Here is a 21,109-nt window from a genome sequence, read left to right on the forward strand (position 1 = left end):
CAGATGTGGCTCTGACCGTAACCCCAGGCACGTGGGGACGTGGGGGTCCCACACTGACACCCAACCCTGGGCATGGATAAGCACAACACTTAGGAAATATAATATTTATTTGGGATTTAAAAAGAAAAAAAAGAAAGAAGACAACACGGCAAACAACACATCCATACGACAGAATGGAAGCAGCTGTTGAGACAACACCTTTGTGGGACATCACAGTCATCGGCACAACCACTGCTGCAGGGACAGCAGGTGAGACGCCGTCCCTTGGGGTGCTTAGAAGACAGACAGACAAAAAATAAAGCTTCTCTCCCCTCGGTGGCCTTTATGGACGTCTTTCACCAAAATAAGCCAGCAGCCCAAGGGGAGCCAAGGCCACCTCCAACCCAACGTTGGGTGCAGTGGGATGGGCGCACCCGCCTGCTCCGTGGCACCAAGCACAGGGACAGCTGCCACCAGCTTGGCACGAGTCGTGGGCATGATGACACGCAGGGAATGGTGACGGCGCGGCGTGGCTCCTTCCACGTGCCGTGGTCATTGAGCAAATGCTGACTGCAGCTCCTTGAAGGCTGCCTTGCGCTGCTTCATCTCCTCCGCCTGCCTCCTCTTCTCCTCCTGCTCTGCACGGATCTCCTCCTCGAAGCGGCTGCCCTCGGTGACCGCCTGTGCCTGGGGATGGTGACACATTGGCCCTGTCCCCATTGCGTGCAGCATGGTGGCACGTTGGTCATGTCCCCAACGCCCAATGGTTGCTGCTGTGTTGCTCAACACTTACCTTGGCCTCGAAGAAGCTCTTGGCTCCCTTCACACCCTCCGTTGAGACGTCAATCTCGGAGAGCCGTGCCAGTGCGTGCAGCCCGCTGTCCTCCTGCAGCTCACCTGCTGCTGCCTTGCGGAAGATCAGCAGGAACTGCAGCATGGGGTGGGATATCAGCACCAGGGATGTGGCATCCAGCTCCTTGCCGAGGGACACAGCCACAACCCAACCCTTGCTCTCACCTCGCGGAAACTCAGCTTGCTGTCCAGGTCCTCGTCCACCTCCTTGATCATGTTCTTCAGGCCCAGGTGGGTCTGCGGCGCTCCCAGCTTCTCCATCATCAGCTTCAGCTCCATCAGGTCGATGAAGCCATCCTTCCCTGCGTCATACCTGTGAGGAGGTGGTAAATCCTCATCACAGGGCACATCCTCACTGTCGCGTTGGGCTGCTGTGCCAAACCACTGCTGGTTCTATCCAACCACTAATGGTTCCCAGGAGCATCCTCAGCACTCCCTGCCCATGGAGTGTGGTTTCTGGCACGGGTACCCAGCAGCTTGCTGCCAAGTGTGCCACCAGCTCCGTGCAGCCTGTAGGACTGAGCTGGGCTCTTTAGGATGCACTTTCCACTTCTCCTTGCTCAGCCTACAGGAAGCGACATGCAGCTCTGCGGGGCTGTGACTCATTTGTCCCCGCAGCCGCAGCATGGTGCAGCTCACACTGTGCCCCAGCACAGAACCCTCGTGCTTTCCTGCTGGCATCGCAGGGCTGTGAGCTCCGCTGCTGCAAAGCGAGCCCCTGGCTGCAGCTCTGCATCCACTGGGGCGGGCTCTCCTGCGTCGCAATCCTTTAACGCAGCGGGGGAAGGTGGGAGAGAGGACAAACCATGCAGCGAGGCAGGGGCTAGGCTCGGCCCCACACCGTCACCCCATCCCCATGCTCCCCCCCGTGGTGAGCCCCCTTTGCTTCCTCTCGCTGCGGTGCGTGCAGGCGTGCACGTCCTGCTCTGCAACCAGACCCCGTGCTGCTGCCATCTGCCCGCGGGCACAGCACCCACGGCCACATGCTGCACAGTGCATAGGGCTGGGGGGAGGCTGATCCCCTCCTCCTACAGCCCCTATTTTCCCCCTGCACATTTCCACGCCTTTCTGCTCAGCTCCCCCCCCCTACCCCCCCCACTGACCCAAGCTTGCAACATCACACGTGGGGACACGTGGGGATGGCACCGAGGATGTGACAACACCACTGCCGCAGCCCAAAGCCGTGTGCATAGCCAGGGTGGGGGTCTTGGGGCTGGGGGGTCCCGTGTCCCTTTTCCAGACTGCTCTGAGGGTCCTGGGATTCCCTCTGCAAGGTTGTGAGGGGGTTGCATCCAGTGGCACCCTTCTGTAAGAGTTTGGAGGGTGGGAGGATGGCTGCAAGGAGCTGAGAGGGGGTCTTGAGACTCAACTCCTGCGCAGAACTGGGGGGCATCGTGGTGAGCCAAGGGGGGTCCCATGGATTCCTTCCACAGGGAGCCAAGAGGGGGTCCCAGGATGAGAAGATGAGGGGAGCCCCCTGCAAGGAAGTGGGAGAACCCCAGAGATCTCCCCTGCAGAGGAGTCCAAAGGACCCCTCCCACCATCAGCCAAGGGCTGGGCGGGTTCTGCAAAGGGGCTGGGGGCTTCCATAACCGCCCCCCTCTCCCTCTACCCCCGCGCAGTTCCCAACCAGGGGCTGCAGGCTTCCAAAGCATAGGGGATGCGATCGGGGCAATGGGGACCCTCTGTCCGGTGCTCCCTCCCTGGGGTCTCTCCTGGGGGTCCCATGGGGGGGGGGTTTCCCCTCCACACTCACTGTCGGAAGAGTCTCTCCATGTCACGGAGCTGCCGCCGGGAGAACTCACGGAACTCCGCCGCGGGGCTGAAGAGCCTCCGGCCGCCCCCGGGCGAACCTTCGCTGCCCACCGCCCGCATCGCTGGGCTGCCAGGGGGCACCGGGGTGGGCTCCGCATCCTGCTGCTGCTGCTGCTGCTGTTGCTGCTCCGCATCCCCTTCCCGCATCCCCAACCGTCGGCCCAGCCGCTCCGCCAGCTCCTCCGCCATGGTGCCCGGATGGATGGATGGGCGAACAGACGCAGCTCCGCCCCGCTCCGCCCCAGCAGCCGCCTAGCAAAGGGGGGGGGGGGGACGCATCTTTTCGGGGCACCCCCAGCACCTCCAGGCTCGGGGTTTGCCAGCCTGCGAGGGTTCCCCCCCTCAGGGTCCCACCAGCATTGTTTGGTGGTAGACGAATGGCACAGCCCAACCCAAAGCCCCTGCAGACACAGGGTGCAAGAAGGGCATGGATGGGCTTCCAGCTCTGTGTCCACGGTATTTGGATCCAGGGGCTGTCCCAGAGTTGAACACAACCATGCTCAGATCTACAGGACAGCACCTGACCCCAAAACCTGCAGCAGGAGCTGCCCGTTGCACCCCACTGGGTACTCAGGAGCACCATGCTCCACTCAGGGCACAGACCTGGCCCTGCTCTCCCCAGACACGTTCCAGTGCCACATAGTGTAGGGTGAGCACAGCTCCTTCTCTGCCTTCTTCCCATCTGGCAGTGCCTTGTTCCAGCTTCTCTCCCTTGCCCCCTCTTTTATTCTCCCTGTGCCCCCGTGATGCTGTGGGGACGGAGGAGCAGCCGTGGCACAGAGATCAGACTTGACACCATCAGCTTCACCCACACATTCTGGCTGTATTCACATAAGCTGTCTTCTGCCGCTTTCCCTAAGCTCTGCAATACACATCCTGCAGGATCATTTGGCCCTGGGCATGTCACTGTCCTTCCAGCAGTCCTGGTCACTGTAGGATGGCCTCACATAGGCGTTCTTCCCCCCGATACGTGCCTACATGGTGCCATGTCCAACCCCAACACAGTTCCTCGCTGTACAGCTCTGTGAGCAGAACGTCCCCGTGGTGCTGCTCCTATGGGCTGCCCATCACCTCCAGCTCTCCCACCACACGCTCCCTTGACTTCACCAAGAGGGATGGCTGCTGGGCTCCAGGCTGCAAAGCAGACATTGCATAAACTTAGGATCACAGAATCATTACGGTTGGAAAAGACCTCTGAGAGACCATCCAGTCCAACCCCAACCCACCGTGCCCACTGACTGCATCCCTCAGTGCCACATCTCCACAACGAACACTTCCAGGGCTGGCCTGCCACGTGTGGGAGAGAACACAGCACAGAACCATGCATCATCCCCTTACATGAGATGTGCTCCCTGTGGCCATGGACATCTTGCTTCCAAGTCCCACTGTGCTTTGCTTTCAGTGCGTACCAGTGTGCCATACCTTCCCTCCACGTTCTTTGGAAGAGTGAGCACGGTTGGGCAGCTCCTTTTCCTTTCTCTTCTCCCCATTCTCTGCAAGGCTCTGGATAAAAAAATAGAAAATCATCTTTGTGTCCTTGCAGGAGCTGCCTTGGTTGTTCTCACACTGACGTTTCCTACCCCAGCACTCCCACCTTGCGCTGCCGTGCTGCCTTTTTCAACCTCTTCTCCTGGCCCAGCTCTGCCCTCGTCCTCTCCAGAGCCTCTCTCAGCAGAGCTTTCTCTTCTGCTTCCCTGTAGACTTCATCTTCCAGTCTCAGCATCTCTTCCTGGCATGTTTGCAGGGACTCTTGGTTCAGCCTTTGGGAAACACCAATGTGGATCTTCCACCACCACCCCAGCCCCTCTCTTCCTGCCTGGACCAAGATGAAACCTCCATTCGTGGTTTTCCCCCTGTGCACCCCATATGGACACCCCACTGATGCTGCCTTGGCTGTGGTCCCTTCCCTGGCATTTCAGAGCCCATCTCCAACATACCCAAAGCAGAGCCCGGCATCCGTGGAGTGAGGTTGTGGATTCCTGCTGCCCCATTAAGCCATAACGTGCTACAGGCTCTCACACCATCACTCCTGGGAGGAACCCCCATCACCTTGCTGTACCTGAGCTGCTCGATGCTGGTCTCACACTCTTGGAGCCTTTCCTCCTTCCTTTCCAGGCGATCCTTCAGTTTTCTGATCCTCTCATATAACAGCCCCAGTTCCCTCCGTCTCTGCTGCCCCACTTTTTCCCTTTCTTCCTGGGGAAGATGCTCCATGGGCTGCATTCCTTCCAGCTCCTTCATATTCATCAGCCTTCCCAGAGCACAGATTAAATCAAGGTACTGCAAAAAGAATAGAGGATGAATTATTTACCAGGCCTGCCAAATCTTACTTCAGAAACGATTGCTGCACTCAGCCATCTGCACCCACTCCGCTTTCATCTTTCGAGAGATTCAGATGCTGCATGTAAACCTATTTGTGCACTCCCAGTTTCGTTTCTACATTGTTTCCCCTCTTAAGGAGTCACCCAGATGGGTTCATTCATTTGATCACTGGGAAGATGATGCCCCACATTATGGAGTGTTCCACAGCAGGGGGTTGGAACTGGATGATCTTGGAGGTCCCTCCCAACCATTCCATGCTTCAATGATTCTTTTACCACATCTGCTGCAGACGTACCATCCTCTCGCTGAGCTCTGAGTCTTCCAACCCTTCCACGCTCACGGCCCCACATGAGCTGCCATCAGGAAGTTGGCCCATGCACTGCGCAGAAGCGACATGTTGACTGAGCTCCCTGCACACTGATGGGCCCCACGCCTCCCTCCTGGTTTCTTTTCCCTCTCGTATCCCAAGGGCTTGATCTTCCCATTCCATTGAACATCTTTGCACCAATGTCTACTTACCTTGCTGCACTTGAATTCTGCACCTGGCAGTGGAGTTGGTTCCACCTTGAGTCCTGCTTTCTGGGAGATCTTCTCTGGTAGGGCTGCCTTCTGTACCATGAGCAGCTCGCTGGCCCTGCCCATGACAGCTGAAGGAAACCAAACACCGTGGAATCATGAAGCTGAGGATGCCCCATTCCTGGCGATGCCCAAGGCCAGGTTGGATTGGGCAGCCTGATCTGGTGGAAGGGCAACCAGCCCACGGCATTGGGTTGAAATTTGGTGACCTTTAAGGTCTCTTCCAACCCAACTGTTCCAATTCTATGATACAACACCGGCTCTGAGACTTGCCAGGTGCAAAGGCTCCAGCCAGGCCTGCAGTTGCATCTTCCATTCCTACCAAAGCCACATCACACTGTGCTTACCAGCAGCCTGTGTCTTCTCCAGCACCTTGATCCTCTCCCGGAGCTCCGCCAAGCCTTCTTTTTGCCGTTGGATCGTCTCCTCGTGCCTGAGGCCTCTGCATCTCACACCCAGGTTGGCCAGGTCCAATGCCAGGTCCTGGAAGTCCAAGCCCGGATGGTTCTCACCCAACCCAACCATTTATCCACAATCTCGCACGTTATTCCCTTTTACAACACATCTGTGCACTCACACTCACGTTTCACCCTCCCAGCCCCACCAGCACGACGACTGACATGTTACAGAACAGGGTGAGCACCCAATTAAAACCCTAATGAGAGCTGCCAGCTGCCACCGTGATCTCACCATCTTCACACTGCAGTGACAATTTATTCTCCTCTGGAGGATTTCTAGCTTCGTGTTTCTCACCACCTCTTGCTGAGAAGGAGGAAGGCACTGCCTCCTGCTCCCATCTAGCCATGAGTCACCGCTTGGCCAACACGAACCCTTCCAGCTGGCACCATGTCTGCCGCTGTTTCGGTACAGCCTGTACCATTTCTGCAGTCCTTCCATCTGCTGCTGGAACCACCTTTGATTTATTCAGTTCTCTAAGACTCGGGAATTCAGACGGTGATTCAGCACAGCATGGGAGAAATAGGACTGTTTCTCCCTTTCCTGCACATGAAAATACGGCTCCCAAACGCTCACCCCAACCTACTTTTGCCGACATCCATTGCGGAGCAAGGTTGGGAAAGGGACGGAAGAGTTACAGATCTTTCAGGGAGCTGTTACAACTCTAATTGCCAATTACAGCTGCCGTTAGCATACACAGCATCTGACTTTTTCAACGTGTCCCTGCAGGATTACCTGCTCAGAGGATTCCTCTGGTGTGGCAGGAATAGCCTGCGCCTGTGGAAGCATCTCCAGCTCTTCTGCCATTCGTCGAGATGCATCCTTGAGTGCTTTGCAGTCCTCTTGGGCTTCCCTGTGCCAAGAGACAGCAACCACGGTGTATGTCAGAGCACAGCACCAAGCAGGGATTTCATTACAAGTCCATTTGCACGAGCTCCTCACCATCTCACCTTCAGAACATGGGACGTTTCCATAGAGTTAGCGTAGCTTAGCTCGATTTGTTCATACTCAAACCTATCTTTTGCCCCATGGAAGTTACCAACACGCACCCAACTCTTGGGAATCCACAGGCCGTCACCTCCCAGCAGGTCCTACCTTAACTCTGCAGCTGCTGCTTGAAGCTCTCGATCCTTCTTCGCCACGAGGTCTGACATCTTCAACAGCTTCCCCCTGAGCATGCCCAGCTCACGCTCCTGGCTTTTCACGCGGTGCAGGCTCTGCTCCAGCTCTGCCTTCTGCTTCTCACTGAGCTCTCCTAAGCACAGCAGAGTTGCCATGGGTTCATGACTCTCTCTGCGTTCAGCACAGCAGCATCTGTAGTTTGGTTTGACGGTTGAACCTGATGATCTTGGTGGACTTTTCCAAGCTTACTATGACTATGATTCTGCGACACGGTGTAGTGGGCAGGGTGGTGATGGGTTGGCAGTTGGACTTGAGATCTCAGTGGTCTTTTCCAATTTTAATGATTTTATGATTCTATGCAATTTACATGGCCAAAGGGAACGGACATCCTGCTTAACACAGGGCTGAACAACAGCATCATTTAGGGAAGTGGGTCTATTTCCTACTACCTGTGCATGCCTTTCTCCCACTTAGCCTTGCCATAGCTCTGCAGGAATGGGAACAGGCTGGATATCACACACACAGCTCACCAACCTCTCATGTCTGACATCCTGGCCCTGGTTTCTGAGAGCTCCTTCGTTAATCCCACAATGGCAGCCTCTTTGGCCTGGAGTAAGCCCTGCATGGCAGCCAGCTCTTCTCTGAAATTTGTGAGAAAGATACTCACAAATCTCATAGCTTCCAAGAAAAATTCATTTTGCAGAATCTCTGCTTGCCTCAGCCCCCACCCAGGACAACCCACGGGCAGGCAGCATTTACTGCTGTGCTGAGATCATCCCCTTTAGCTCCTCAAAGCTCTCCTCTGGATAACTTCTGTTCTCTAACACCCTCCAAAACAGAGCAAGCACTCGCAGGCACTTACAGACCACAGCAATGAGACTCTCTGGCCTCCTGGGAAGCTCCTGGTGTAGACCTGCAGGCATCATCCTGAAGTCCTATGGGGAATGATGGAAGAGGTCTTAGCAGCAACACCCATAGGCCAGACACTTGTGTCTATCTTGGCTGCTCAGATCCAGGACCAACCAGGCTGTGAGAACACACTGGGTTCTGCAGCCTTATAAAGGCAATGCTCCATATATCCTCTCCTTTGTGACATCTTCACGTCCCCATCTCTGGAGACACTCAAGGTGGAGGGGCTCTGAGCACTGATGGAGCTGTAGGTGTCCCTGTTCACTGCAGGGGGTTGGACCAGATGGCCTTTATGGTTCCTTCCAACTCCAACTATTCTATGGTTCTATGATCTCTGAAGACCACAACCAGCCTCTCTTTGGCCATGTTTCTTGGGCCATTGTAGCAGTGTTTACACAATTCCTTAGGTCCTTCTTGGCACAGGTTCACTTCTGCTTTCTTGAGGGCAAAGAGCCCTTCTCCAGTGGGAAGGCCCTATCCATGCCAATGGTGCACCACCAAAAGTCACCAAATACCCCGAACAATGAATGGCAGCTCACAGTGAGACAGAGCCTTCACAGTATCACAGGGCTCTTTTTGTGTTCTGACCATCCTCACTGCTCTGTCTCTATTTGCCCCTCCACTTGCTGTGGGTACCCCCCGCCCAGCACCCACACAACCCTTAGCTACCTCTTATTCTTTCCACAAGCACGACGTTTTCCTCCTTTAGTGCCTTTTGCTGCTGCTCAGCCTCCAGCAATCTGTCTTCTAACGCAACAATTGTCCGAGAGTGTTGCTTAATTTGCTCTTTATATTCTGCTATTTCTTCCTGCATTTTCCATTTCAGTACCTCTCTCTCATCCTGGAGGATCTTGAGCTGCTCGTCTTGCATGAGTACCTGCTGCTTTAGCATCATCTAGGAAACAAGACGTGTGATTTCAGTTGTACACGTTATTCTGCAGAAACACGATGAGCATCACCAGCCCGGAATGAGGAAAGTTTGTGCAAGAAAACCGTATCTATGCCACATCCTCTGTGCAAAGTAGGGTTGCTGGAGCTACCTCTCGGGTTGTGGTTTCCTCTAGGTCATGCACAGCTTCTTGCAGTTTGAGATCCGTCACCTCCTGCTCTTTGGACTTCCCTTCAATTATCTACAAGAGGAAAAGAGCAATGCTCAATGAGATCGTAGAGACGTGAATGTTGGAAATGGCCTCTAAGATCACTAAGTCCAACAGCCACAGTGCCCATTAAATATGTGCCTCGCTGGGCAGCCAATTCCCACCTCTCTTTCTGAGACACATCCAAACAGAGCCTCCCCTGGCACAACTTAACGCCATCACCTCTCACCCTATTGAAGGTGGATCTCCAACCATATACCTCTATGTGTGTTTTCATGTGTGAGAGTAAAATATCCACCAAGAGATCCTGAAAACACTGCCAGTCCCATTGGAAACCAGTTCTGCTTTGCCTCCCACACACATCACGAACCTCAGCCATACTTCTCAGGTGCCTCTCCAAGTCCTGCATCCTCTTCTTTTCTTCATCCAAGCATTGCTTGTGCTTCTCCTTCTCCTTCAGAACAGTGCTCTCCAGAATCTGAGATTGGACAGCCCACGTTTTCAGTGAAGATAAAATCATAGAGTAAGGCAAACTAACTTGATTTAGGTGAGGAAAGCAATTCATAGGATCGTTGCCCTGTTGTGGGACAACTGCCCCCACACATTTTGATTTTGGGGCTATAGAATTCTTCCTCTTGCTAAGCAACACTGTTACATAGAACCTTTTTGCCTTTGGAAGAGGCCTTTTTCTGAAAAACAACCACGCTGCCATACCTTTGCCTTCTCCTCCTCCTTTTCCAATATAATCTGATTGATTTTTGTCTGTAGGTCTTGCTCGTGTTTAGCTTTCAGCTCTTCCAGGTGCTCCTGCAGCAGAGCATCCCGTGACTCCTGGACCTCCTCTAATTGGGCCTATGGGGAAACAGCAGAAACGTCTGCTGACAGAAAGGCATTGGCAGCAGAGCAAAACAAAGCAAACAAAACAAAGCTGACCCCACTGCACCTTGTGTGCATGCACCAACAAACAATTCAGAAGAGAGCCACAAAGTCCAACTCGTCCATTCAGCAACATGGACACAAGAGATTCCCCTCTTAAGATGAGGACATTGTCTTTTCTACTCTTGGGCATAATCTGGAGCTCCAGGGGTCTCTGCTACTGCACGTTTCTTATTGAGTTTCTACACTGGCTCTCTTCACTGTATCTCCATGTTCACCAATGGTGGTCAGTGGTTCACCCTTTCCCAACTGCATGTACACATATCTACACACATGCACACATTTTAACCTGCAACATTTCATTCCTTCGTTCAGTTTCCTGATACTTTTCCAACAACCTCTTGAGACAAGCTGTCAATCCTGCAAAAGCAAACAGGGTATTACTTGTAGGGGCTTTTTGGACATCTCATTTTTGACACCATCAGGCTTTTTATTCAAATCTAGCACTGATGAAATTGCTGCCATCCCCCAGATATCTCAGGGAGATTGAAAAAAGCCCAGATTCTCACTGGGAGATTACATTTTCCTTATCAAACACTGCTACAATCGCTGCAAAGATTCTTTCCAACATGCCACCAGGGAAATAAAACAACTGAATAACAACGATGGCAAGTCACAGAATCATTGAATGGCTTGGGTTGGAAGAGACCTCAAAGACTGAAGAACCATAGGATGTTTGGGTTGGAAGGGGCCCCAAAGATTATAGAACCAGAGGATGACTGGCTTAGAAGGGATCTCAAAGATCATAGACCCACAGAATGGTTGGGCTGAAAGGGATCTCAAAGATAATAGAACCATAGGATGGTTGGGTTGGAAGGGACCTCCAAGATCATCCAGCTCCAGCTTCCCAAACTCATAATTTGCAGACAATACAGTGCACACATGAACACCCACCGACCTCTGGGACCCCAATGGGGAGCAAAGAGTTGGGATGCCCCATGGGGCAGGCACCTTTCTTGGAGGTGGGCAGCTCCAGCCCCATGTTTGCCAGCAGCAGTTCTGCTTCCTGCAGCCAGGACAGGACCACGTGTGTGATTTCCACCACTGCTGCATGTATGTCCAACACCAATGGGTCCACAAGCACGGCCTCCAGCTTGCTGAGCTCACTCCTCAAGCTGCTGCTGCAGAATGAGGCCCTCAGGAATACCTACAAAGAATAAAACCCATCTATGTGCCAGCCTCCACAATTCACATAATTGACAAATCACCTAAGATTTATCCATTCGCTGAGAGCTTTCATTCAATAATATCTTTGGGGAGGAGCAGCACAGGGGAGGATGCTGGAGTGGCAGGTTCTGTTCCCTTCAAACCAGTGCTTTCTGGGGGCTAAGCTCCCCTCTCACAAGGCTTCCTACTGCTGATGCACAGGCATAACCTTGTCTCTGACCTGTCCTCAGGCCAACAGAACTCCTTGTGCCCCTTATCTCCCAGCTGGAATGTTGTAAACGGGATTTAAATGATTGACCTGGAGCTCACGCAGTGATTTTTTGAACACCTCCACATTTTCAGTCATCTCCGTTTCCTTCGAGAGCTTGGAACTTATTTCCTCCTGGAGGCACTTCTCTCGTGCCTGACTTTGTTGGTGTTCCTCCCAGATATGCTGGACCTTCTTGACTACCTGCCAAAGGAGAACAAAGCACCATGCACCATTCTTCAGCTGAGGAATCATAGAAGGAGTGGATTGGAGGAGACCTTGAAGCCCACCCTCCTGCCCTGGGCTGGTTTCCCCCAACCATCTCAGGCTGCCCAGAGCCCATCCATGACCTTGGGAACCTCCAGAGATGGGGCACCCACAGCTCCCTGGGCACCCACTGGGGCCAGAGACACACGTGGCAGTGACAAAAGCCTTCTGCAGTTGGTTGGCCACACTGGGTGAGCTCCTGGGCTTTTCCCAGTGAAAGCTCCAGGATTCCAGCCAAGCTCTGGAGGAGATGGAGAAGAGCCAAACTTTTTTTATGTTATGGTGCACGGCCATTCATCTGGAGTGGCTACACTTGTAATATGTGAAGCTGGCTGGTGCTGTGCCTGTTCTGCAGTATCCTCAAACCCCAATGGGTTTTGGAGGCTCTGAGCGTCTCTGAGATGGTCTCTGCACTCACCTGCTGCACTGTGATGGCCTTCCCCGCCTCTCCTGCTGCTTGTGGGCTGCACACTCGCATCACTTGGCTTTTGAAAGACTCTAGCTACAGCAGAGATTAACACAGGAAAACAATAATCACTGAGAATCAACAAAGACTCCACTTCAGTGCCCTACAAAACCCTACAACAATCAACACTGAGAGCACCTTGGACCACGACCATCCTCTACCACCACAGAAGAAATCCTTCTGACAAGCCCTTCATGCTGAGCCTCCTGACCAGGTATAATCTGAGTTCAGTGCTCAGTACTTCCTTCCCCGAACTCACAGTCTGCCTTCCACAGATGCCCTTTCCCACGAGGGAAGCAGCACTTTCAGTGCCTGCAGCCCACACCACAGGATCACCTCATCCCTCTCCCCTACCTGCCCTTGGGCTCGATCCACATCAGACTTCAGCAGCCTCTCCCTGCGCCCCATCTCCTGCAGCTGCAGGGATTTCCTTTTGCAGGCGCTTTTCAGCTCCTCTTCCACCTGCAACAACAGAAGCATTTCAATATCAAAGCTCTACCAGTTGGGCTTCTACGTAGCCCAGCTAGCCACCATTCCCCACCATCAGGTGGATGAGCTGCTACTTTGGGTGCTGGGGTTCACCTTGACTTTTTCTGCCAGCTGTGTTTGGATGGCTTTCTGCTCGCTGTGGTACTTCTGAACCTCTTCCTGCAATCCCTTCAGCTCACATTCCAGCTCTCCGATGCGCTGCAAGAGTCCAGGACAGCAGAAAGTTTCTCTAGAGGAGCTCACTCGAGAATATGAAGGACAAGCAAGACATTCTACCCATCTCTCTCATTTCATTTACTCCGCTATTTTATTCCAACCTATTTTTACAGCTGATAGATTGATAGGTTGTATCTTATGACAATGTCATCATAGGATGTCTTGGTTTGGAAGGGATCTCAAAGATCACAGAACCATAGGATGGTTGGGTTGGAAGGGACCTCAAATATCATCCAGTTCCAACCCTTCGCCATGAGGTGGCTGCCTCCCCATCAGCTCAGGTTGCCCAAGATCCCATCCAACCTGGCTTTGAGCACCTCCAGGCATGGAACATCCACAACATCTTTAGGCAACCTGTGCCACGGCCTCACCACATCCTGCACTGCAATGTAATATTCCATTTTTGCCAGGAGCTGACATTTACTCTACTTTGCTATGAAAGTTCAATCCTTTTCTTTACAGGAGTAGGATTCACAACACTTCTCTTACAATGTCATATCATCCCAACTAGAAACTCACTTTTTGGTAGGCAGCCATTTCCCTCTCTCCAAGTTCACGCTTCGTTTCCTCTTTAATTCTAGAGCACTGGAACAAACAGCAACCGAGGGAAAAAATTAGCAGGCTGGTCAGGTACTGTCATTTCTGCTGGAGATGTCAACACATCCTTCAGTCCTACAGCACAGTGAAGTGCTCAGCTGCCTGATGGCCAGTTGATGAGTGGGAGTGCCCATGGTAGGGCAATCATGGCATCAAGAGCACGACAGCAACGACACGTTAACAGGCCCATATCTAATCATAGTTTGGCTGGGAGAGGAAAAATGCTGTCCAGGCAGCTTTCTGTAAGGGAAAAAACCAGGCTTGGCTGCAGGGAGCATCGCTAAGAGCGGGTTTCCATGGCTCCTCAGCAGGATCTTGGCACCGGTGCCCAGAGCACACAAACAGCCACAGTGTTCCCGAAATTCAGGTCACTGAGTACCTGCACGAACAACAAGGAGGGGAATTCATCTGGGGAACCCGACACCTTGCTGTGGGCATTTTGCAGTGTGCAAAGGTAGAGACACAGCCCTGCACTTACTGCGCAGTGCTCAAAGAGCTGCTGGCCATGGAACCATAGAATCGTTAAGGCTGGAAAAGACCTCTGAGATCATCCAGTCCAACCCCAGCCCATCCCACCATACCAACTGGCCACGTCCCTTAGTACAGCATCTAAACTTTTCCTGAGCACCCCAACATCTCCTCCATGGGCAGCCTGTGCCACTGCATCACTTTCAGTAAAGAAATTTTTCCTAATATCCAACGAATCCTCAACAGAGAGAAAACGACCCTTCTGATCTTCCTTTTCCATGCCAACTCACCTATGAGACCAGCACTGGGGACACTAACCTTGGCAGACACAGCTGCCAGCTGGTTGTCCTTTTCTCTGTTTGCCTTTTTTGTTTTTTCCACCTCCTGCTTGAGCTGCTGAATTTTCTGTTCTTTCACAGCAATCTCCCTTTGCAGGCTGGTCACGAGGCCTGATAACAACAATGTAGGGAGATGAAAACCAAGCATTTCCCTGCAGAAGCCCTCTGGGCACCGAGTGGCAGGCCTCCATCTCTGACAACTGCACAACTTGGAGTGCAGATCTGGCTCCTGGCACGCCGTGCTGGACATCATCCCACAGCAGCATCATTAGCGAGTCCCCCTGAGCCCTGCAGCATATGCTCCCTGGAGGATGAGCAGCTCTGATGGATCAGTTTCCATTACCTCTCTATGTCAGGGCAATTTTTAGGAGCCACTGCAAAGTATCTTTTATCAGAACAGCCTTGCAAATGTGGGGTCACCTTCCAGAGCCAGCCCTCAGGTGCTCACAGCCCCTGCAAGGAGTTCTACCGAGGGAGAAAATACCTGTGGTCAAAGCGTGATCCCTCTTTAGCTTCTCACTTTCTCTTCTCAGGCTTCTCATCTCCAGGTCTCTTTCCTGAAGGGAATGGCTATAAACTTCACTCGAGCCCTTCTGCAGGTTGCTGATCTAAAACAGAGGACAATGCACACGCTTCACCAGCAAACTTTTAGCTCCAGTGACCCTTCTTTTGCTTTAAGCTCAAAGGCAGTTCTTCCTAAGCCCCACAAAGAGCTCCCTGTTATCTGAAAGGCTTCAGCTTGCCATGAACCCCCTCCCAGTCTCAGTTCTCGCAGAACAGCATGGTTGCCCTGATGGCATTAAAGGAGAAACCCCTCCGAGTTACAATAACTCCTCCCATAGGACACCTGTGCCCATTTGGCCATGGCATACCTGCTCCTTTAAGGCTTTGATCTCTTCTGTTTTGGCCCTGATTTCTCCCTCAAAGGTTAGAAGCCTCTGGGTCAGCTCCACGTCATTTCTCACAGCAGCCATGCTCTTGGCCATCGATGCCAGTTCCCCCTGAAGGTCCCTTATCACCGTATCCTTCTGCTTTGATTCTGCTTCAAAAGCAGACAGACGGCCGATCTCCTTTTCCAGGCTCAGCAGCTTTTCATCCTGCAGGTGGATTCCGTCTGTTGGTCAGCAGATCTACGATTCCATGACTTTGCACACCCCCAGCAGAACCATGGGGCAAACCCCTTGCCCTCTCCCCAGCATCACCTTTTCTTGCAGGGAGCAATCCGTGCTGTGAATCCCCAGGGAAGGGTCTCCCATCCCACTGCTGCTTGAGTTGGTGGTCCAGGCTGAATGAAAGCAGAGAAAATAGCAGAAAACCTGCAGGATGGGGGCTCATTGCATCTCCCTCCCTTGTCTAAAAACTCTTCTAGGGCAGTAGTCAATTCTTAGTTCGTACTCTGAGCAAAACCCACTCATCTGGCACTAAAAAGACCCTTACCAATAGAGCCTACACAAGAGAAAGGAGTCATGCACTTCTGGGGAGCTTCAAAACAAACCCAAAGACACATACAGACACAGTGGGTGAAGGCTCCTTTGGTATTTCAACACCAGTTTCAAAAGCAGTTGGGTTTTTTGGCCAACCCCAAAGAAAGACACTCTACATTCACTGCTTACAGCACAGGAAGAGTTAAAAGATTAACGCACACTGATTCTCTTGGCTCTATTTCACAAACCAAATGATGTGATCAAACCTGGGTGGGTGTGCTGTAACACATTCTCTATAGAACTCCTGTAAGGTCTCTCTACTCTGCCCAGGATCCTATTTTCAGCTGGATGCCAAAGGCCTACACTGCTGGGAGCTTCACTCCCATTACTGTCTGTGGAATTCCATGTTGTGCACATGGCTTTATGGTCTGCATAGCAACGTTTTTTGCTCTGGAGTATTATTTTGGTTGTTTGTTAATGACTTTGTCTTGCTAATGGCAGATAATAACGGCAAAACCCCCATAAACTATTGAAGTATAGCTTGACCTTGGGGTGATTCCATTGGATATTAGGAAAACTTCTCTGAAAGAGTGGTTGGGCATTGGCACAGCTGTCCAGGGAGGTGGAGGGGTCACCGACCCTGTAGGTGTTCAGTGTGGAGATGTGGCACTGAGGAACGTGGCTGGTGGGCAGCTCTGGTGGTTGGCAAGTGATCGGACTGGATGGTCTGAGAGGTTCTTTTCCAACCTGAATGATTCTGTGATCCTACGATTCTATCAGGAGTTGGGCTCTGTGACCTTTCCAACTTGGGATATTCAATGGAACCACACAAACCACGGTGCAATTTGCTACAACCAGAAGAAGCCTCTTCCCATCCTACTGTTCCACCAGTTCATCCCACGAGCCTTCACCTTTGCTCCACCACTGCACGCTCCGCCTTTAAGAAACACATCAGATACGGATCTCTTTCACGTTCCTTTACTCAAGGCAGCCTGTGACTGCACAGCCAAGGAACCAACCCACTGCTTCAGTCAGGAGACCAGAATAGGTGCATGAGTCAGCGACGGAGATAAAGCCATCGCTGCTCCACATCGCGCACGAGGAACAAGGAAGAGGAAATGTCACCCTAACTTACCCAGGCAATGGCATTCCCCAGTGTTTTTTCACAGCACCTTTCTCAACCAACCCAAATGCCACTGCTAGCACGCAGGGTCCAATTAGCTTTGCTTGGTAAGGAATCACAACTAACTGGCTGTGATGCTCATCATTTACTAGCGTGCATCAAAACCGCCTCTGCTCAGATTAGCCCTGTTTGATGCTGGGAACCAACAGTCCCTTGACTGTCACAGCAAAATCTTTCCTGCAGCCATATGGAAGTACCTGGCCTCTCTGCAGGCAGCTGGTTGAGCACATCCATTGGGATGGTTATGGTTGCACTCCTGGTCCACGCACTTACGGGTCGCTTGCGGAGTGGTGGATGGGGTGTGGGGCCAACCCAGGTGCTGGAGCCACGCTGGGATTGCAGCGAGGGGAGGTGGGCACCATGCTGGGGCTCTGCAGCCTCCTGTCCAGCCCATGACGTGCAACACTGTGCCAGTGGGTAGGAAGGTTTCTGCTGGGGAACAGGACTGTGTTGTTAGTAAGGGGTAAGAGTTTTTTAAGCCCTTTTTCTGCAACATGAGCAGCTCAGCGGGAAAGATAGAGAGAGCCAGCCTGCTTTGCATGCTGTTATACATTCAGAGCTTGGGATTTATTTTTCATAATGGAGGACTTAGCTCTTGTGGCTGGGTGCTCCTCTTCTTCAGAGCGTGTTCATCCTTAATACCACTGAAAATGAGAGAGAGGCCTCCCTACATTAAACACTGTAAACACTTCACACAGCGAAGTGGAGAAGTGATTTACTCTCTGCAGTCAGTGGTGTCAGGCTTCAAAGCTGTTCTATCAAAGGAGGATCGTCAAGCCCAAAGCAATAAAGAGGCACTGACAATGCTTTTTCTGTGCCACTGTGCACAACTGCATTTTTGTGTGCAGGCTGCATGTCTGCTTTTGGAAATCAAAGTGCTGGGTGTTCCAGATGGAACAAACTTCACCTGCACAGCCTTCGCCCGCCAGGTGAATGGATTCATCCTGCAAAAATGCATTTTCTCCTCTCGGGCTGAGCATTCTGGGCACGTTCGTGGGGTCATCTTCCAACACAAAGAACCTTGTTGATTCATCCAAAAGCAGCATCTGAGTACACAGGCTGCCATTCATTCACCTTGATCCCGGGCTGGGCTGTCAGGCATGCAGGTTTCCAGCACCGTTCTCAATCTCTGTTTTCTTAGGATTCCTCAAGAGCCAGGACAATAAAAATAAATGTGATTGTATTGATTTTAAGTACTTATAGCCCACATGCACTACTGACATCCTGAGATGGCCCTATTCCCAGGAATAGAAGACTTCCACTAGATTTGACCCCGTATTTACAATTGCTTTGGATTTCTGTTGTTTCCACAGGTCAAGCTGTGATGCTCTGGCCTTGCTGTGCAGAACAGAGCCTGCAGTTGTGCACAGCACTACCAAGAAAAGCACCAACAGTGTATTTGCTTATTAATTTGCTCTCATTTGGACCTTTAACGCTAGCATCTAAGGAAAGACTCAACGGAAAATTCAGTTGAAAGAGACCTAAAGCCCATTTCCCAATGCTTTCACACCTTCCCAAGACCAATCTCCACAAGTTCTGATGGGCTTGCCATCAGAAATCTGCTCCATGCTTCCTTCACCCCACCGAGCTGCCTGAATTTCTTCAGCAGAGGGAGCTCCAGCTTTTTATTTCTTGATGATTTAAGAATAAAAGCCCGAGAGCATGACACCCCCTTGTCATCACGTAAAACCACACGCCCATTTCGGAGCCTGCCTTTACCTGGGGGACTCCATCCACCACCAGCTCAAAGGATGCTCCCTGAGCTCCGAAGCGCAGGATGTCTCCTGGTCTCACGTGCACGGCCGCGTTCTGCACCTGGCAGCCATTCACAAAGGTGCCCTGTGGGGAATTGAGGTCCTGCAGGACGAATCCACTCTCCCACCCGGTGAACTCGAGGGCTGCGTGGTGCTCCCCTGCCCCTGCAGACTGACAGCAGCAAACAGTGGGAAAAACCTTGGAGAGCAATTGAGGCTGTGTTACGGTGCGGATTTGCCCAGCCCTCTGGGTGATCTTGGAAGTCTTTGCCAACCTTATATCACAGAATCGTAGAACCCTTCATGCTGGAAGGGACCTAAAGATCATCAGGTCCAAATCCCTTGCGCTGAGCAGGGACACCCACTGCTCCATCAGCTCTCAGAGCCCCTCCAGCCTGACCTCGGGTGTCTGCACAGATGGGGCACTTAGGCTTGCAATGTGTCACCCTCCTTACATCCGAAGCACGAAAATGGGCAGTTAGCCCCTGTGCTGGGATTACACCCTCGCTAATGCCAGCATTGCCATGCCCCTTCTCTCCCTCTAATTTCTGACACCTTTCCCATCTGTCATCCACCCTCACGGCATGCTCACCCCTACCTTCAGGATGATGTCTGACCCTTCGTGTTTCCCTATCGTGGTTCTTTGCTGTTTGAGTTGAAAACACTCCTCCGAGCTCCTCAGGAATGCTCTCATGGCCTCGAAGACTAAAGCAAAATAAATCCTACTTAGTTAGCAACCCCCCATAACTGCAAACAACTCCAGCACCCCTCGCACCACTCTTCCTGCAATAAAAGCCATAACGCTATTGACAGAGCCTCCCTTTGCTCCTCCCTGCACCCACGGTAGCCAGGGAAACCTCTGTGACACCAAAACCCGGCCGCTTTCCTTCTTGTTTGTTTTGCTCAGTTTTTTTGTTGGTTTTTTTTTGCCCTTTATCCAAGCAACGGGCACAACACAGCTCTGTGTCATTGCAGCTCCTTGTTTCTCCAAGGACATCACTTCTCCCCGTATTGAAACACAGTTTGTCATGCAGCCTACCTGGTTTGAGCATGTCACAGTATATATATGCATATATCTTTTGCTTTTTCTCTTGTTTTTCATCTCCTGCAATGGGTTACACCATGTGGCCCACGAGGGCCCTTTAGCTTGTGGGGCTTCCTCCGCTGTGGAGAGGGGATTAATGGGGTTTAATTAAATGGAGATCGAAGCCTGGGGTGCTGTGAGTAGGTTTGAATGCCGACATGATGGCCTGATGCATCCCCAGGGTCCTGGGTACCATTTTGTAGGGCTTCCCCCCTTCACTCCCCCCATCCCTGTCACCATGGCAACCAAGCCGCCATGATGGCCGCCATTAGGGGTGAAGGCCAGGCCTCCCTCCTCACACCACCGTCCTCCTTCGCACACAGACCTCCCTCCACGTTTCAAGAGGAGGGCATCAATACCTCACATTATGTGAGATTTGGATCTCGGAACGGCAATTTCATCTCCTCCAGCACCTGACAGGCTGGCAGGCTGTGGAAAGCACCACAAAACTCCCCGGGCACACGTTCCACACCCAGGCCAACACTAACGAGATTAACGAGGAGCTGGTGGGTGTTGCACTCCGGTTTATGGGTGTTGCAACACGGAGTGCTGAATCCCAAGAAACTCGACTCAACGGCACTTCCCCCCCACCAAACAGTGACTCAACTGCACATATATTGCACACAAAGGTTTTTCCTGTGTTTCTAAGATGACCTTTACCAGCCATCTTGTCCAATGAGAAGGGACGTGACACTGAAGATGGCTGCCACCTCTCCCTCTCCTTTCCCATTGCCTTCAGAAATAAGGGCTCTTTCAGTTGTCAGTACATCACCATGCAACCCTCACACTCCCTACGCCATGAGGAAAAGCTGCCAAGGAGCATCAGAACCTCTTCATCCCTTCATCATCAGCAGTGATAAACAAGGATCTCCGTTTCGCCTCCCCCGAATTTCCCTCATGTTTAAAGTGCTCTTTTTTTTCGCAGTTGTGCCATTAATTTGTTTAAGGAAGTCCCTTATTATATGATTTGCCTGCCTGTCCTCCCTTGGGGCACAGTTCCCATTGCAATAATGGGAACGATGGGATAGAATACGAAGCAATAAATCATCACAGGTACCACCATATGGATTTGGACCAACATCTCATTCACACCTTTTTTTTTTTGGCCATTTGCATTCATCTCATACCTTTTACATCCCCAACCACCGAGCCAACCATCCCCAAACCGACACCAAGATCAGCATCCTACAAACAATAACAGCATGGACATTTGGCTGGGGGACAGCGTGACTTTGTAGATGCTGTTGCCCAGGAGGTAGCACATGTTTGGGATGCCCAAGGAGCAGCACCCACCCTTAACCAGTTGGCTGATTTCATACAGCTCCGGCCTTCGATCCATGGGAAC

The 21,109-nt window shown here is 52.1% G+C and overlaps 2 protein-coding genes across 2 annotated transcripts; both read right to left on the reverse strand.

Moving 5' to 3' along the window:
• Window positions 1–89: 89 nt before the first annotated feature.
• On the reverse strand, window positions 90–3,338 carry EFHD2 (EF-hand domain family member D2). Its single transcript, XM_052692070.1, has 4 exons — window positions 2,588–3,338; window positions 997–1,144; window positions 773–907; window positions 90–666 (listed from the first exon to the last, which is right to left on the reverse strand). Exons 1-4 carry the CDS (start codon window positions 2,833–2,835, stop codon window positions 532–534), a joined length of 666 nt encoding a protein of 221 aa, XP_052548030.1. The 5' UTR covers window positions 2,836–3,338; the 3' UTR covers window positions 90–531.
• A 111-nt stretch (window positions 3,339–3,449) lies between these two features.
• On the reverse strand, window positions 3,450–21,043 carry FHAD1 (forkhead associated phosphopeptide binding domain 1). Its single transcript, XM_052692046.1, has 29 exons — window positions 19,279–21,043; window positions 18,646–18,852; window positions 17,124–17,355; window positions 15,522–15,604; window positions 15,192–15,416; window positions 14,804–14,927; window positions 14,300–14,430; window positions 13,436–13,501; window positions 12,794–12,898; window positions 12,566–12,673; window positions 12,164–12,247; window positions 11,530–11,682; window positions 11,016–11,211; window positions 10,354–10,424; window positions 9,843–9,980; window positions 9,499–9,606; window positions 9,072–9,161; window positions 8,701–8,926; window positions 7,985–8,057; window positions 7,657–7,763; window positions 7,096–7,255; window positions 6,736–6,853; window positions 5,892–6,027; window positions 5,488–5,615; window positions 5,264–5,347; window positions 4,706–4,926; window positions 4,241–4,406; window positions 4,069–4,149; window positions 3,450–3,780 (listed from the first exon to the last, which is right to left on the reverse strand). The coding sequence occupies exons 1-29, from the start codon at window positions 19,372–19,374 to the stop codon at window positions 3,700–3,702; spliced, it is 3,798 nt and encodes a 1,265-aa protein (XP_052548006.1). The 5' UTR covers window positions 19,375–21,043; the 3' UTR covers window positions 3,450–3,699.
• Between the last annotated feature and the right edge of the window lie 66 nt (window positions 21,044–21,109).

The sequence above is a fragment of the Tympanuchus pallidicinctus genome, unplaced genomic scaffold, assembly GCF_026119805.1.
Source record: "Tympanuchus pallidicinctus isolate F22 unplaced genomic scaffold, pur_lepc_1.0 scaffold29, whole genome shotgun sequence".
In the NCBI taxonomy this organism is placed as follows: Eukaryota; Metazoa; Chordata; class Aves; order Galliformes; family Phasianidae; genus Tympanuchus; species Tympanuchus pallidicinctus.